General features: G+C 37.6%; 2 protein-coding genes across 2 annotated transcripts; both read left to right on the forward strand.

Moving 5' to 3' along the window:
- The first annotated feature begins 249 nt into the window (after nt 1-249).
- adam9b (ADAM metallopeptidase domain 9b) lies at nt 250-9,846 on the forward strand. The gene is made up of 22 exons (XM_014007013.1): nt 250-402; nt 617-720; nt 811-881; nt 968-1,046; nt 1,125-1,201; nt 1,826-2,015; nt 2,129-2,191; nt 2,679-2,750; nt 2,852-3,021; nt 3,153-3,243; nt 4,528-4,655; nt 5,619-5,790; nt 6,010-6,099; nt 6,195-6,390; nt 6,506-6,617; nt 7,703-7,880; nt 7,973-8,059; nt 8,145-8,250; nt 8,470-8,599; nt 8,694-8,775; nt 8,964-9,001; nt 9,141-9,846. Exons 1-22 carry the CDS (start codon nt 336-338, stop codon nt 9,262-9,264), a joined length of 2,427 nt encoding a protein of 808 aa, XP_013862467.1. The 5' UTR covers nt 250-335; the 3' UTR covers nt 9,265-9,846.
- A 282-nt stretch (nt 9,847-10,128) lies between these two features.
- On the forward strand, nt 10,129-12,886 carry pstk (phosphoseryl-tRNA kinase). Its single transcript, XM_014007021.1, has 6 exons — nt 10,129-10,419; nt 10,912-11,158; nt 11,250-11,451; nt 11,548-11,623; nt 11,720-11,813; nt 11,895-12,886. Exons 1-6 carry the CDS (start codon nt 10,198-10,200, stop codon nt 12,113-12,115), a joined length of 1,062 nt encoding a protein of 353 aa, XP_013862475.1. The 5' UTR covers nt 10,129-10,197; the 3' UTR covers nt 12,116-12,886.
- Nucleotides 12,887-13,777: the final 891 nt, after the last annotated feature.

The raw sequence follows: 13,777 nt of genomic DNA on the forward strand, positions 1-13,777 counted from the left end.
TAACTAAATTTAAGGCCCGGCAATTAATGTAAAAACAAACATATGTTTTGTAAATATTTTAACAATTTTATTTATATGATAAATGAACGAGGACGTGACCAAATTTTACAACTTGGTTGATAAGGTAAAGGTAGAACTTCAGTCTTCAACGTTTAACCTTTATCGAAACAACATAAATGCATTGTTTGCGTGTTGGGTTTGTCTTTAGTTACCTCACCAGTCTTAGCCACGCCCACCACACCTGACGAGGGAAAAATGCACAGGTGTGTTCCCTGAACTCATAGCTGAGTTCCTGTTGACCGCAGAAGGCAGTTGATACATTTTTAGCGATAATTATGGTCAGAAAATACATAATACCAGCAGTTTTATTTTATTGCTATATTTCTGGGACTGTAAGCGCAGGTGAGGCTTCATGCAGTTACGTGATGTGTAGTTTTGTCCAGAGGGGACCGGAAAATGGCTCGTTTCATTTGACGAAAACAAACAAACATCTTTTTAATGTTTTTGATTTGTTTTATCACCTGTTCAGCGTTTTATTGTGACGTTTGTTTGTGTCTTTTCAGTATTTACTGAGCAACTTTTTTATTTCTGTCTTCTTTTTTTTTTTTTCCTGAAGATTTCAGTGGGTTCACATCAACACTGTCCAGGTACTCAGTTGTTAAACCTGAGGTGATTCACAGGTGGACCAGGAGCCTCTACAGACAGCCAGAATCAGAAAAGGTTTGCACTTTTTTATCTATTAAATATTCAGTGTATCATTCATCATCAGCGTTTTTCATTGATCTCTTTTGATTTTTAAATCTTTTCAAGTATGAAGACAGAGTATCGTACGTGCTCGACATCAACAACAAAAGGCACCTTCTTCATCTAGAAAAAAACAGGTAAATCTACAGTTTCACCACAATGACATGTCTGCCAATTCTTCTTTAATCGTAAAATTAAACATACCTTTTTCATGTTTTATCAGAGACTTCTTACACCCAAATTTTATCCAGTATTCACTTGACGCCACTGGTAACTACAGCTCTTTATATCCAAAGCAACATGTGAGTTTTATTGCTCATTTTTTTAATGGTGCTCATTGAAAATGTAACTACTAAACGTGTTCATTTTTCTGCTCTCAGGTGCACTGCTATTACCATGGAAAGGTGGGCGGATATGAAAATTCAATGGTTGCTCTCAGCACGTGCTCGGGCCTCAGGTTTGGACAATTCTTTTTAAATCTTTTGTATTCATCGTTGTGGTTTCCTAATTCCTTGTGCTTTAAATTGAAATGGAGAAGCACATTTGTAGTATTTTTGCATTTAACGATGATAATGATTTACCAAAACAATACAATCATTTTGGAGTCCTCCATTTGAGTAATACAGGAAATAAACTGGGGGTCAACACTTTTTTTTTTCATTAAATACAAAGTGATGAATGCGGTAAATTGTTAAAAACAAATGGAAATGCAACATTTTAAGTCTAAAATATAAAAAAACAAATAAAGAGCTTGAGTCTCAGTGTTTTATATTATTTCTATTATTTCCATGTGTTTCAACACAGCATGATCTCACTGAAAGCTACATAACGTTTTTTCTATGATTATTAAACTCCTATCTTTATTTCCTCTTTTTTTGGGGGGACACATTTGCGAAAAATGATGTCAAACTTTTACTTTGTAGAAATATCTACATGTGTAAATTTATTTTGACATCGTATCGTGACAAAGAATCTGTTGATACAACTGGACACTGGCCATTTTGCCAAGTTGTCTGTTTGGCTGATAATTGTTTTGATAAAGAATTAGGTTTTTTTATTATTTTGTTTAAACTCTCTGCAGAGGTGTCATCTTTCTTGGGAACCAAACATATGGACTTGAACCTGTGACCCACTCTGCCAGTAATGAGCACCTCCTGTACCTCCTGGAGGACTCTCAGACTGAGCCGGTCAGCTGCGGCGTCGTCGGTGAGGCTGCATCCACGCCAAGACATGAACCCTTTGAGCCCAGCGAGTCTTTGACCTCTCTGAGGGTTAGGATGGGTTTTCTCTCTTTTTCTAAAATTTGGAGTGGAAAATTGAAAGTGGGACTCAATTCCTACTGACCTTTTTTTTTTCTTTATACATTTTTTATTTGGTTCGACAGCATAAACGCGCGTTACCTCAAACCAGTTATGTGGAGTTGGCAGTAATCGTCGATAATCTCAGGGTAAATATGTACGCTCTTACCTGTAAACTTGACTGATTTGACTTCATATTTGTTTTATAAATTAAATGTTTCCTTGTTTTTCCATACTCATCCAGTCTAGCTGGGCACCTCAGTGAAGATTAGCTGTTCTCGAAATAAATCAGTTTTTAAGTTTTAACTTATTTGTCAGAAAAGGCATTTTTACATCATGCATCTTGTGTATAAAAACAGCTTTCAATTTAAATAGTCTTTTTTTAACCTTATGTTTCTCTCTGCATGGCTGTTTATATTTGCAAATAACTTTACAAGAGGCAGCACAATTAGACTTTTGTCTTCAATAGATGATACATGTAATAAAAATAATACACAAACTAATGATTGTTAAATTTCCCCAAGGGGATCAATAAAGTGTCTGTCAGTCTATTTACATTGTGTACTATAGTGGCAACATTGGTAAACATTAATGTTAATGATAATTCTCATTTTATCGTGTGAATTCTGTTAACAGTATCAGTATAAGAAGAAAGATGAGGCCGCGGTGCGAGCAGAGGTGGTGGAATTGGCAAATCTAATGGATGGGGTGAGATTGTACATTTGCAAAAACAAATGTCTTATTTTTTTTGGCTTTAATACTCAACTGTGAAATCGAAAACGTGCGAACAACTTTTGTTCCTTTTTCAGTATTACAAGCCGCTGAACATCCGTATTGTGCTGGTGGGCCTGGAAATCTTTAAGGACAGCAATCCCTTTCCTGTGGATGGCACTGCAGGAGAGGTGCTGGGGGCGTTCGCTCAGTGGAGAAAGTCCAGCCTGTTACCAAGAGTCAGAAATGACATTGGTCAACTCATTGTGTAAGTGATGGGTGCTGTTTTATTTTTATTTTATTTTTTTAAAGAAAACAAGACATCAGAAAATATTGATTAATACAGTCTTGCCTAAAGTGTTCCATAAAATCGAATCTTTTGTTGAACTTGTTTGCCAGCGGTCGGGCCAATACGTATGCGGGTGGCGTATTGGGTATGGCGTACGTGGGCGCGGTCTGCTCTGCTGCTACTTCTGCAGGAATTAATGTGGTAAGTTTTACTCCATTCTGACCTTTAACTCCACACGACACCATGACTCTTCAGCAGCCTGAGCTTTTAAATGAAACGGATACTACGTTCATTATTCATCAGGTCGTTTTAGGAGTGCTGCTCGTTGTTACGAGTTCTGAATGACACGCCTGTCAAGCGAGTTAGACTAGAATACAGTTCTAATCGTCTCCATGACAAGCTGCCTTTCTTTCTTTGAGCTTTTGCATTCCTTCGATTTTTGTTGGCCTGTGCGATCCGCTGACAAGTATTGACTTCATGTTGGTAAATTATAGAAACAGGTAAAGCTAGTTTGGACAAATGAGGAGGAGTGGGGAGTGTTTTATACATGCTTGAGGGTTTTGACATCAACCCTCCTGTACTTGTTACAAAGCTTCTAAGATAAAATCTGTCAATCAGTGTATTGAAATAGCTAAAATCTTATCTCTCAAAATATACTTTGTGTTTGTATCAGTGGAGAGGCATCTTCATTGGGTGGGAGTGCCACAAGGATCTGTTTTAATAATTTGTTGTAATTGTTAATTGATGTGTACAGATTGAATGTACACAGATGGCTGTTATGTACACGTGAAAATGGTGCAGACCATGTAGCTGTTAAATTGCCTTACATAATGATGTTTCAGTTTGGTTTAGATCTTCATACCTTACTCGCTAGGATTAGAAGACTGTCATAAAAGGATGGACAGCAAAGAATTTGTTAATGTTTTGTGATTCAACAAAAAATCAACAGTTAAAAAGTTTGGATTTTTCTGGGAAATAAACCGTCTAAACTTGGGGTTAACTTGTTGCAATGTTTACTTCTGGGAAAGTTGTCAATTTTAAGTTGCTATGGATTAGGTTTCTTGGTATAAAATTATGGGTAACTATGAGCCTTCCTGGATTTTAATGGAAATAAACAAACACTTATTAACTTCCTGATATTGTGTACTCTTGCACCTATGTTCAACATTGGCAAAATGCCCAGATGTTTTCCCTTAATAGAAGAACTGGCACTCACTTATGCGGGAGCGATTAAAAAAAACATTCCATTAGCATCTTCAGACTTAAGGTTGTGCTTCGTTTTTCACACTCCCTGCATGTTAGCTTAGTTTTTGTTAAATAAATAATGATGCAGCACAATATGTCACGTGACTTGATGCACAGAATGCTTCAGTTACGCAACGATGTGAGCTTAAAACTGATACAGTTAGCTAACCTGTGTGTTATGTGTTTGAGATTGTCCTGTTTAGTTGTTAAAAACAGAATTCTGCCTCTCTTTTTTTACAGTTCAGTAATGACAACTTGGCTTTTTTCTCCACTGTGATGGCTCATGAGATGGGCCATAACCTGGGCATGAATCATGATGTCAGTACCTGCACTGACGGAAAATCCTGCATCATGTCAGCAGGTGCTAGGTAAAAAAATATGCATTAGTTTTGCACACCTGATGCAAATGCTGTCTATTATCAAGTTGATGCCCCGCAATGGGTGCCAAAATGAAATGGCATCCCCTTTAATTGAAATGTGATAATTAAGCAAAAAAGAAGATGAAAACCCAACACCATTGACAACAAATTAAACTTTATTAGAACTTGTACACCAGTTGAACAGTCTTCATTTTTAATGTGTAATGCATGTGTCATCTAAACCTTGTATTTCTGGCCTTCAGAACACCTTGACACTGATTCTGAACAATTTGCCTTTCCTCCCAGTTTTTCTTAAATGCAAACAAAAGTTTGGTCAAATTGATCCGACAACTCCCCTTGCATGTTAGCATAACATCAGACTGCACATACTGTATCTGTTTAAACTAGAATAAAACAGGATTACTGATATTGCTCTGTCCTTGGCCTTAAAGTGCCTGTGAGATGCATTTTTTTTATTTAAGAAATTTAGCGTAATACAAGTGATTTTACCCATTTTGTCATATAACCAGCATATTTTCTTCTGAATTTGACTCAGCCAAAGTAAAACAGAAAGTGACATCGAAGGGGAAAAGAAACTCCCTGGTCTTTGCTTATTGAAGTAATATCATAAGATCTCTGACTCTTCTTCATCTCTCTGAAATTGACTCAAAGTAATGTAAAGAAAAATCAGATTTTTCTCTACACTTTATCTGCCATTGTAGCAACGCTCTGTTTACATTCAGACATTCCCTTTTGTTCTCCCTTCTTGTTACTTCACATGTAAATATCTCAACTGTTAATCTCGGCAGCAGATTTTTTTAGCAATGTTATCTTTCCAAAAATGCTTTTTTTACTAAACGTTGATGTAACATGCACTTTAAGACTCAAACGTGTTTCCCTTCTACGCTCTTAAGAAATTTTACATTAATAAAGGAATAAATGCTGAATTGGATATATCCCATTTTTCAATAGCGGTGCCGCCACGTTCAGCAGGTGCAGTGAGCAAGACTTTGAGACGCTAATTTTTCGTGGAGGAGGGGTTTGTCTGAGAAATCTACCCTCTCCATCAAACGTGATTGGTACCCCAGTTTGTGGCAACGGCCGTCTGGATATAGGAGAAGAATGTGATTGTGGCACACCACAGGTAAAGTGGTTAAAACCAGAACTAGTTTAAAACTTTGACATAAAATGAGTTAAATCCCATTAGAGATATGAGGTTATTGCATCAATGACAACCTCTGTTGTTGCTTTAAAGTATGGAGACTTGCTTTTTTAAAACTTTTTTTGTAAATGTGTTTTCAAATATGTTAGCTGAAGTTTGTGTAGCATTATATTGATTGTGTATTACTTTTATTACACACAGGAATGCAAAAACGAGTGCTGCGATGCTGCTACCTGTAAACTTACACGTGGCTCCTATTGTGCTCATGGAGTCTGCTGTGAAAAGTGCCAGGTCAGCCAAATGTTTTGATTTCTTGAGTTTCATAGTATTTCTCTGCACTAAAGAAGGGTGTTGAGTTGCTTTGACAAGCTTTTTTTTTTTTTTAGATCAAAGTGGCTGGAACGCCGTGCAGAACATCAGCTGACGCCTGTGACCTTGCTGAGTATTGTAATGGTAAAAGTGAATTTTGTCCCGACGACTTCTACATCATGGATGGACTGCCCTGTCAAGGAAATTCTGCGTACTGCTATGAAGGCCGCTGCCAGACATATGATTACCAGTGCAAGCGTCTGTTTGGAACAAGTATGTTTTTAATTTAACTGAACTGAAAGGTTGTCTTTTTCTTTTTCACATAAACAGTGTTTACCTTCTCTTGTCAGTAAGTTGTTCATCTTCTGATTTCATTTTTTTAAAACAGATTCTGCAACAAAGGCAGCAGATATTTGCTTTCAGTATGAAAATTTAAAAGGAAATGTGTTTGGAAATTGTGGAATCACAAGCAATGGAAATTACATCAAATGTAAACTGGAGTAAGTTATTTGGGTTTTAAGATTTACACACTACATTTATCTTTAAAAGCTGTAAGTGGGAAATTTGATGCTGTGTGTTTGTGGGGGGGTGTAAGTGTGTTATGAYAATGTTACATTTGTTTTCATTTCTTTTTGCCTTTGGCGGCAATTACAACCTTGAGTCTTTGTGTTTAATGCATCAGGTTTTGCACTCTTGGATTGGGAGGGTTCAGTTGTTTTTTTGCAAATCATCTTAAGCTCAATAAGTTGGTTGGGCACTGCTGATTGACAACCATTTTCAGCCCCCTCTAGAGATTTGATTGGGTTTATGTCAGGACTCTGGCTAGAACAGAGGAGTCCAAAGTGGGGCCCGCGGGCCAAATTTGGCCCACCAAGCCATTTGATTTGGCCCACCATCAGTTGCCAAAGTTACAAGGTTGTAACCTGTTATAGGTAGAAACACAGAATTTCCATTGGTCAAATGACTACCGGTATATAAAAGGGCTGTAGTGAAGGTAGTTTTCATTCATGGTGCTGACATATCTTTGATTTATTAGGATTAAACAAGAAACATGAAAAGACAAGAAATATTTAGATCAGATTTAACCCCACATGTAGATTTGTACACTTTATAAGGCCACAAAAACTCATATTTTATCTATTTATGATATGTCCCATGAGCCTTTGCTACTTGTGCGTATGGCAGACTTTCTCCAAGCGCTCAGACTAAAACAAAAGAGGGCCATTGCACAGCTTAATGGTTAAAAATAAAGGACTTTACTTAAAAAAGTATTTGTATTTCATGTATTATCTTACTGCATTTGGCCTGCAGCCCCCGATAGATTTTCATTTTGGCCCCCTCGGGGAAAATGTTTGGGCACCCCTGGGCTAGAACATTAACAGTTTGTCCCTAAACTATTAAGCTGTCATCTTTCCTTTAACTTTTAAGTCTCCCAGTCGTCGCTCGTGAAAAAATTCCCCCACAGCATGATGCTTCCACCACCATGCTTCACTGTGGGGATGGTGTTGGGGAAAACAGAAATTGGTTTCAACTTGGGATGTATTTTTTTATGTATTGAACTCACTGGAACTGACCTGTGTTTCAGTAATGCGATGTGTGGAAAGCTGCAGTGCAATGTGGATGTTTCTAACCAGCCGACTGGTGCCCAAATCAGTATTGAAATAGTCCAAGGATCACGCTGTGTTAACGCCGACTTCAACCTTGGCACAGATGTGCTCGATCCAGGCTACATTAAACCTGGCAGTCCTTGTGATAAAGGAAAGGTAGTGGTGGGAAATATTCTGACAAATATTTTTTTGTGAAAATGAAATGCACAACCATCTTTGTTTACTTCGAGGTTTGTCTTTTCCTGTAGACCTGTTGGGAGTTCCAGTGTGTAAATGCTTCAGTTCTACTGCCCAACGTCACTTGTGATGCCATCAGCACCTGCAATGGACGAGGAGTAAATATGCCTTTTAAATTTTTTATGTAGTTATTTAGTAGCAAATTAAGAATAAGCATGACCTTTTATTTTCTATCTTCTGTAGGTTTGTAACAATCTTGGTCACTGTCACTGCAACGACGGTTGGCGCCCACCTTACTGCGATAGATCAGGATCAGGTGGCAGCATTGACAGCGGCCCTTCTCAAATAGGTACTTTTAAAGTCTTAAGTACAAGGAGGTTATTATCTCTCTGCTATACAGTTTATCAAACTCCTCAGACGTCTGGGTTCTGCATCTTTTTATCACTTCAAATAAACTCATTTATGGTTGCATTTATATTCTTTAGAAGACAGGTTAGGAGAAGAAATATTAACATAATTCTGTTGGAATGCAGTTTTTATATTCTAAATCAATGCATTATATTTACAGACTACTCCCTCAGGAACGGCCTGTTGATCTTCTTCTTGTTGGTGAATCCTGTTCTCGTGGCTCTTATTCTGGTGCTCCTCTACATGTTCAAAAGGGATTCTTTGGATGTTTGCCTAAAGCCAATAAAGAAGTATTAATCCATTTTTAAAATACCTGCTGGTTGTTTTATAAAAACTGTTTTACATCATTTGATATGTTTTTTTTATTTTTATTTCTCTCGCTAGACAACGTAATTCAAGTGATACAAATGGCGGTGCTCAGACAAATACCACATTAGAGACTCCTCCACAGGTTCTTCCTGACAAGGTAAATATGTATTTGTAGATATTCATCACACCCAGAAACAGTTTAGTCTTTGTCTGTTTTGGACAACATTTTAATTATTAAACAAAAATATCACATAGTTTGAAAATGTTTAGTTTTCAGTATATCTTGAATTTCTTCTCTGTGATTTATATATTTTTAATTTTATTTTTTTGTCTTTCTTTCTCCAGCCTCCAGGTCCACCAGTTACTGCAGTTCCAATTTCAGGGTAGGAACGCTTTGTTTTAAATTTTATAAAATGCTAATTTTTTCTTTTTTATCTCTAGTCATTAAAGCACCCAAAGTACATTTTAAATGGGTGTTTAGGTTTCACTGAATTTAAATGGTTTATTTAATATTTTTTACAGTTTCAGGTATGGCGAACTGGACTATTGGAATCTAGAAGAAAAAGACCCCCCTGCTAGACCACCACGTCCTGTTCAGGGCCCGGGTGTTCCGAAACCAATCCCTTCAAATCAAGTGCGGACTTGATGTTCGTTTTTTTTATAGTCCTTGAGCATTTAAATGTGTGTACCTGGTTTTTGTTACATTCTAAGGATATTTTCTAGTATGATCACCCACCTTGTCAAGACCATTAGTCCCAATGGAGACCAAAACCTGGTCCTAATACAATGGAAAGTTATTTTTTGTATTAGGGGTTAGGTTTAAGGCTGAAGTGAGGGTACGGGCGTGTGGGTTTGTGTGAGTATAAGACAAGAGACTCTTCTAAAACACAGACTATGACACTCACTGTAACTAAGCACTGTAGTGTGGGATGTAGTTTTATGGTGGCGGTTAATATTTATCAGAATATGGGTTTTATTTGATCCTTTCGTTTCACTTGTTGAAAATGTCTACACAAACTACAAAATTTAACATACAGCATTTAATGTTTTTATGCCATTTTTCTAAGTATTTTAGAACATTTTTTCGTTGTGAGTGATATTGTATTATTGTCATATCAATTATAATAAAATTGTTGGTTTTAATGTACAAGACACAATTTGTCAGCTTCGCCCATATGGTCAAATTTGAAGCAGGAATGGGCACAAATAAAGATAATGTTTTTGAAACTAACTAGCTGTTGTGTGGATTGTTTAAATTTGTTAATTAAGGTTTTTAGCTATTTGTTTGAGAACAAAACCCTTTAAAAAATAAGAATTACACATACTTGTATTGCAAAACAAAATGTAAAAGAAATGGTGTCAGAACTACGTGTGAAACTATTTCGTTGGGGAAATTGGAAGTAAAATGTTTTGCGCTAGAAAATCTAGAATAAAATGAGAGGTTTCGGGAGTTTTATTTTGAAAATATAAATTCCGGAAATCACGTGGTTTTGTCACGTGTTGACGCGGAAGTGTGATATACGCCCCCAGCTCTAACAACATGTAAATAACTTAGTTTTAGGTGGCTTTGTAGCTAAAAATGTCTGTAGCAGCAGTTGACCAGAGGGTCGTGAGGGCTCCGGTGAGCCTGTGCGTCCTCTGCGGGCTGCCCGCCGCTGGGAAGTCCACCCTGGCCCACCGGGTCCTGGGTGCCGCCGCAGAGTTTGGATGGAGAGCTGCTGTGGTGCCATATGATGACCTGATCCCTGAGCAGGCTTTTCACACTCAAATTGTGGAGCATGGTGTCGAAGTAGAAGATATGGTACAAGCTCAAACAATAAACTTTTATTTTGAGATCAGGATATTTTAAAGACGTTGTTGTTGTTGTTGTTGTTGTTGTTGTTGTTGTTGTTGTTGTTGTTGTTGTTGTTGTTGTTGTTGATTTGTTTTTCTGCATTACTTTGCAACAACCAGTCCAGTGTGAGGAAAAAAGAAACAGTTTTGCTCAGGCTGCCCTTCTAGTAATATTGTGCAATTTATTAGTGACCAAATTACTATAAACATAAGAAGCCTGAAATCATTTTTAAAATAAATTTATTACAATCTGTATTTGTTGTTAAAAATTAAAATGCTGAAAGATACATTGCAATAATGTGCTATAATGATCGGAAGGCGTAATGTGATTCAAAGAGTGTTAAATGTGGAGCAAAAGGCGATAATGACATATTTCAGTATGAAAAACAAAAGCACAAACATTTTCAGTGCTTCTGATTGTAATTAATGTAATTATTATGGGGTCTGTTTTCATTTCCAGCACTCAAACTGGAAGTCCCACAGACAAGCAGTGTTGCACAGCATTGAGCAGTTCTTGCAGAGACCCGAAGTGGCAACAAAGCTCCAGATCAGCTCTCTGATCAACAGCACAGCCTGGCAACAATGTACTCAAGCGATGCTGCGGCCTGAAGATTTAAAGTGTGACGGGACGCCACTTCTCTTCCTGCTAGATGACAACTTCTTCTATCCAAGCATGAGATATGAAGTGTATCAACTTGCAAGAAAGTGTAAGTTCTCTTTGTCCACCAATTAAGCTTTGGATTATTTTTTTTTACTTTTGTTGAAATGTTGATTTAAAGTTGTTTAATCTCGTTTTAGGTTGTCTGGGCTTCTGTCAGGTGTATCTACATTGTGATTTAGAGTCCTGCATTAGCAGAAACTCTAGCCGGTCTAAACCCGTTCCTACTGAAGTCATACTGGAGATGGAGAAGCGTTTGGAACCTCCAAATCCACAAAAGAACTCGTGGGAAATGCAAAGCATCTCACTCGACACAGCAGACGGCGTGTCCAAATGTGACGTGTAAGACAGCTGAGTAAACCCTTATTAAGACCTAATAATTGATTTTGATTGCTTTTATCTTTCTTTTTTTTTTCTTCTTATGTGTTGTGTCATTAGCCAGAAAGTGATGGAGTTGATTTTTTCAGCCCTGAAAAATCCTCTGAGCCAACTAGAAGACAACACTGAACAAAAGGTAGCTCAAATCTCAGACCCGTAACAATAGAATTCATCTGTGGAGCTGTGAAAGTGAACAGCTTCATGCTGTTTCGTGCCGTCATCCGTGTTGCAGGAGGCCGATCGTCTTAAATGCGCCACGAGCGTGGTCCACCAGGCTGATCGGGCCTGTCGACGCCTCATATCTGAAACCATGAAGGCCGCCAGAGGTCAGCCGTCAGCTTCACATCTGCTGCATGTTTCACACTCGGTCACCTGTCAGAATGACGACTTTCTCTTCTGGTTGTTAGATAATCAAGCCCCCTCTGACCGCATGCGCCTCATGGCTGCTCAGCTGAATGAAGCTAAAGCGACGTTCCTTCACAACCTTCGGCAGCGGTTCCTACAGGAGGCGCCGTTCTTTCAGGAGGAGGACATTGACGCCGAGCAGGTGGCGAAACGAGCAGTGCGAAGCATTTTTGATGACCAGAGGAAAGATATTGCATCGAGATTTATAAATAATGGTGAATGACTTGAAGTCTTTAAAAACAAAACATTTCAAATTTATAAGTTTAGCATTTAATGCATACTGCCTGCTTTCATGCCAGAGTTTGAGACGAAAATCATTATATTCTGAGCTGTAGCCTTTTTATCAAAACCCTAASTTACATCAAATGCCAACTCATATAATACCTCACATGATCTGCTAGCATATCTATTGTACTATCACATCAAATTTTAGCTAAACATCTGYAGATATCAAAGGGGTACAGCCATTCTTTTGTGTAGATCCAAAATGATAAGCTATTGTGACCATGTTGGTTTGTGTTGACACCAAAAGATTATCGGTTATAGTTGTACAGCCAATAGTTACTTTCTGAAAAATTCATCGGAATACGGTTCAGTGGTTTGGGAGATATTTTGCTAACACATCAGGGTTGATTTAATAATTAATACCAAAGATGTCTTAAAATGTGTTCAAAGTGTGTTGGAGGCAATGCTCCGCTACTGCCACACCAACTTGTAGCAGCTAGCTCAACGTCTGGAAGAATTAGCTTAGCGTCATTTTTCACCTTTGGCAGCAGGTGATAAAATTCCATCCCAGTGTACACATCGGTTTTATTATGCAAGTAAGAATTTGCCTTTTTTTGTTTTTGTTTMTTTATTTGACCCCCATTAGCATCAGCAGCGTGTTGCATCAGCTTTTTTTTCCTTTTGAGTTAGCAGACRGCACGAACGTGTGAAACAAACTCAAGAAAACACATTTTCTTAATTTATTAAATAAAAGTTTTTAGAAAACGCACATTGTCGTTCAAGTTCACTTCATACACCGACGTGGTGTCTAAAAAAAACAACAGGAGAAAATCACCTACAGTTTTTGTTTTCTCGTAATTATCTACAACTTCTCCCTTTTGGACAGCAATCGTACAAATCATTGTTACCTGACGTTACATGTGACAGTGTAAAAGTTACTCCAATTTATATATTCCAGCATCTGCTACCAAACAGTAGGTGGCTAAAATGAATTTAGATTTGTTTTTTTCCCYCCAAACAGGCAGGTTTAGTTCCACAAATCTACTTCAATAAATAGTGGTTAAAAAAGCCTTTAAGTTTCTTACATAAACTCAGGATATAATATTTTAGTACAGCTACCATGTAACTGAAGTCAATATCAAAACAGAGATTCAAACAAGTCTAGCTGAACTTTGTCCATCTGAATGTCCCACTCAACTTTCTCCCAGAGAAATGCATCCGATTAAACTAAATGCAACTTGGATTTGTTATTTGAGCAAAAAGGAAGCTAAGTGCACGCATGGGTTTTCTGTCACCGACCAAACATATCCATGTTAGGTTAAATAATAACTCAAAGTCATCCATAGGGCACTGTTTAGGCAAGTGTGTGAATCATTGGGCCTCATGCAAGAACCGTTCGTACGCACAGATTAGTTCTTAAGTTGTGCGTACGAGTGATTTAGGAGAATTTGTGGCATTCACCAATGTTTTCGTATTCTAAGATTTTTTTCAGATACGAACAAAATTTACGAGTGGTCCAGACCTGTCATATATTTTACGAGCAGTCAGTCTGCTGTTATCCAGACGGGTTTTCCTCCCTATATAATAACTTTACATTTTGTTAGTTTGAAGATATTTTGAGTTGAAAATAAATCAAACTCCATAATCATGTTGACAATAG

Source organism: Austrofundulus limnaeus, unplaced genomic scaffold (genome assembly GCF_001266775.1).
Source record: "Austrofundulus limnaeus strain Quisiro unplaced genomic scaffold, Austrofundulus_limnaeus-1.0 Scaffold39, whole genome shotgun sequence".
Taxonomy (NCBI): Eukaryota; Metazoa; Chordata; class Actinopteri; order Cyprinodontiformes; family Rivulidae; genus Austrofundulus; species Austrofundulus limnaeus.

What these genes read in the sequence shown, in the direction of transcription:
- adam9b (XM_014007013.1), top strand. Translation starts at nt 336, where the DNA reads ATGGTCAGAAAATACATAATACCAGCAGTTTTATTTTATTGCTATATT. An exon ending in GTCCTTGTGATAAAGGAAAG is followed by an intron (nt 7,881 to 7,972) that starts GTAGTGGTGGGA and finishes CTTTTCCTGTAG; the next exon opens with ACCTGTTGGGAGTTCCAGTG. An exon ending in TGCCTAAAGCCAATAAAGAA is followed by an intron (nt 8,600 to 8,693) that starts GTATTAATCCAT and finishes TTCTCTCGCTAG; the next exon opens with ACAACGTAATTCAAGTGATA.
- pstk (XM_014007021.1), top strand. Translation starts at nt 10,198, where the DNA reads ATGTCTGTAGCAGCAGTTGACCAGAGGGTCGTGAGGGCTCCGGTGAGC. An exon ending in GTGTCGAAGTAGAAGATATG is followed by an intron (nt 10,420 to 10,911) that starts GTACAAGCTCAA and finishes TTTCATTTCCAG; the next exon opens with CACTCAAACTGGAAGTCCCA. An exon ending in AACCATGAAGGCCGCCAGAG is followed by an intron (nt 11,814 to 11,894) that starts GTCAGCCGTCAG and finishes TCTGGTTGTTAG; the next exon opens with ATAATCAAGCCCCCTCTGAC.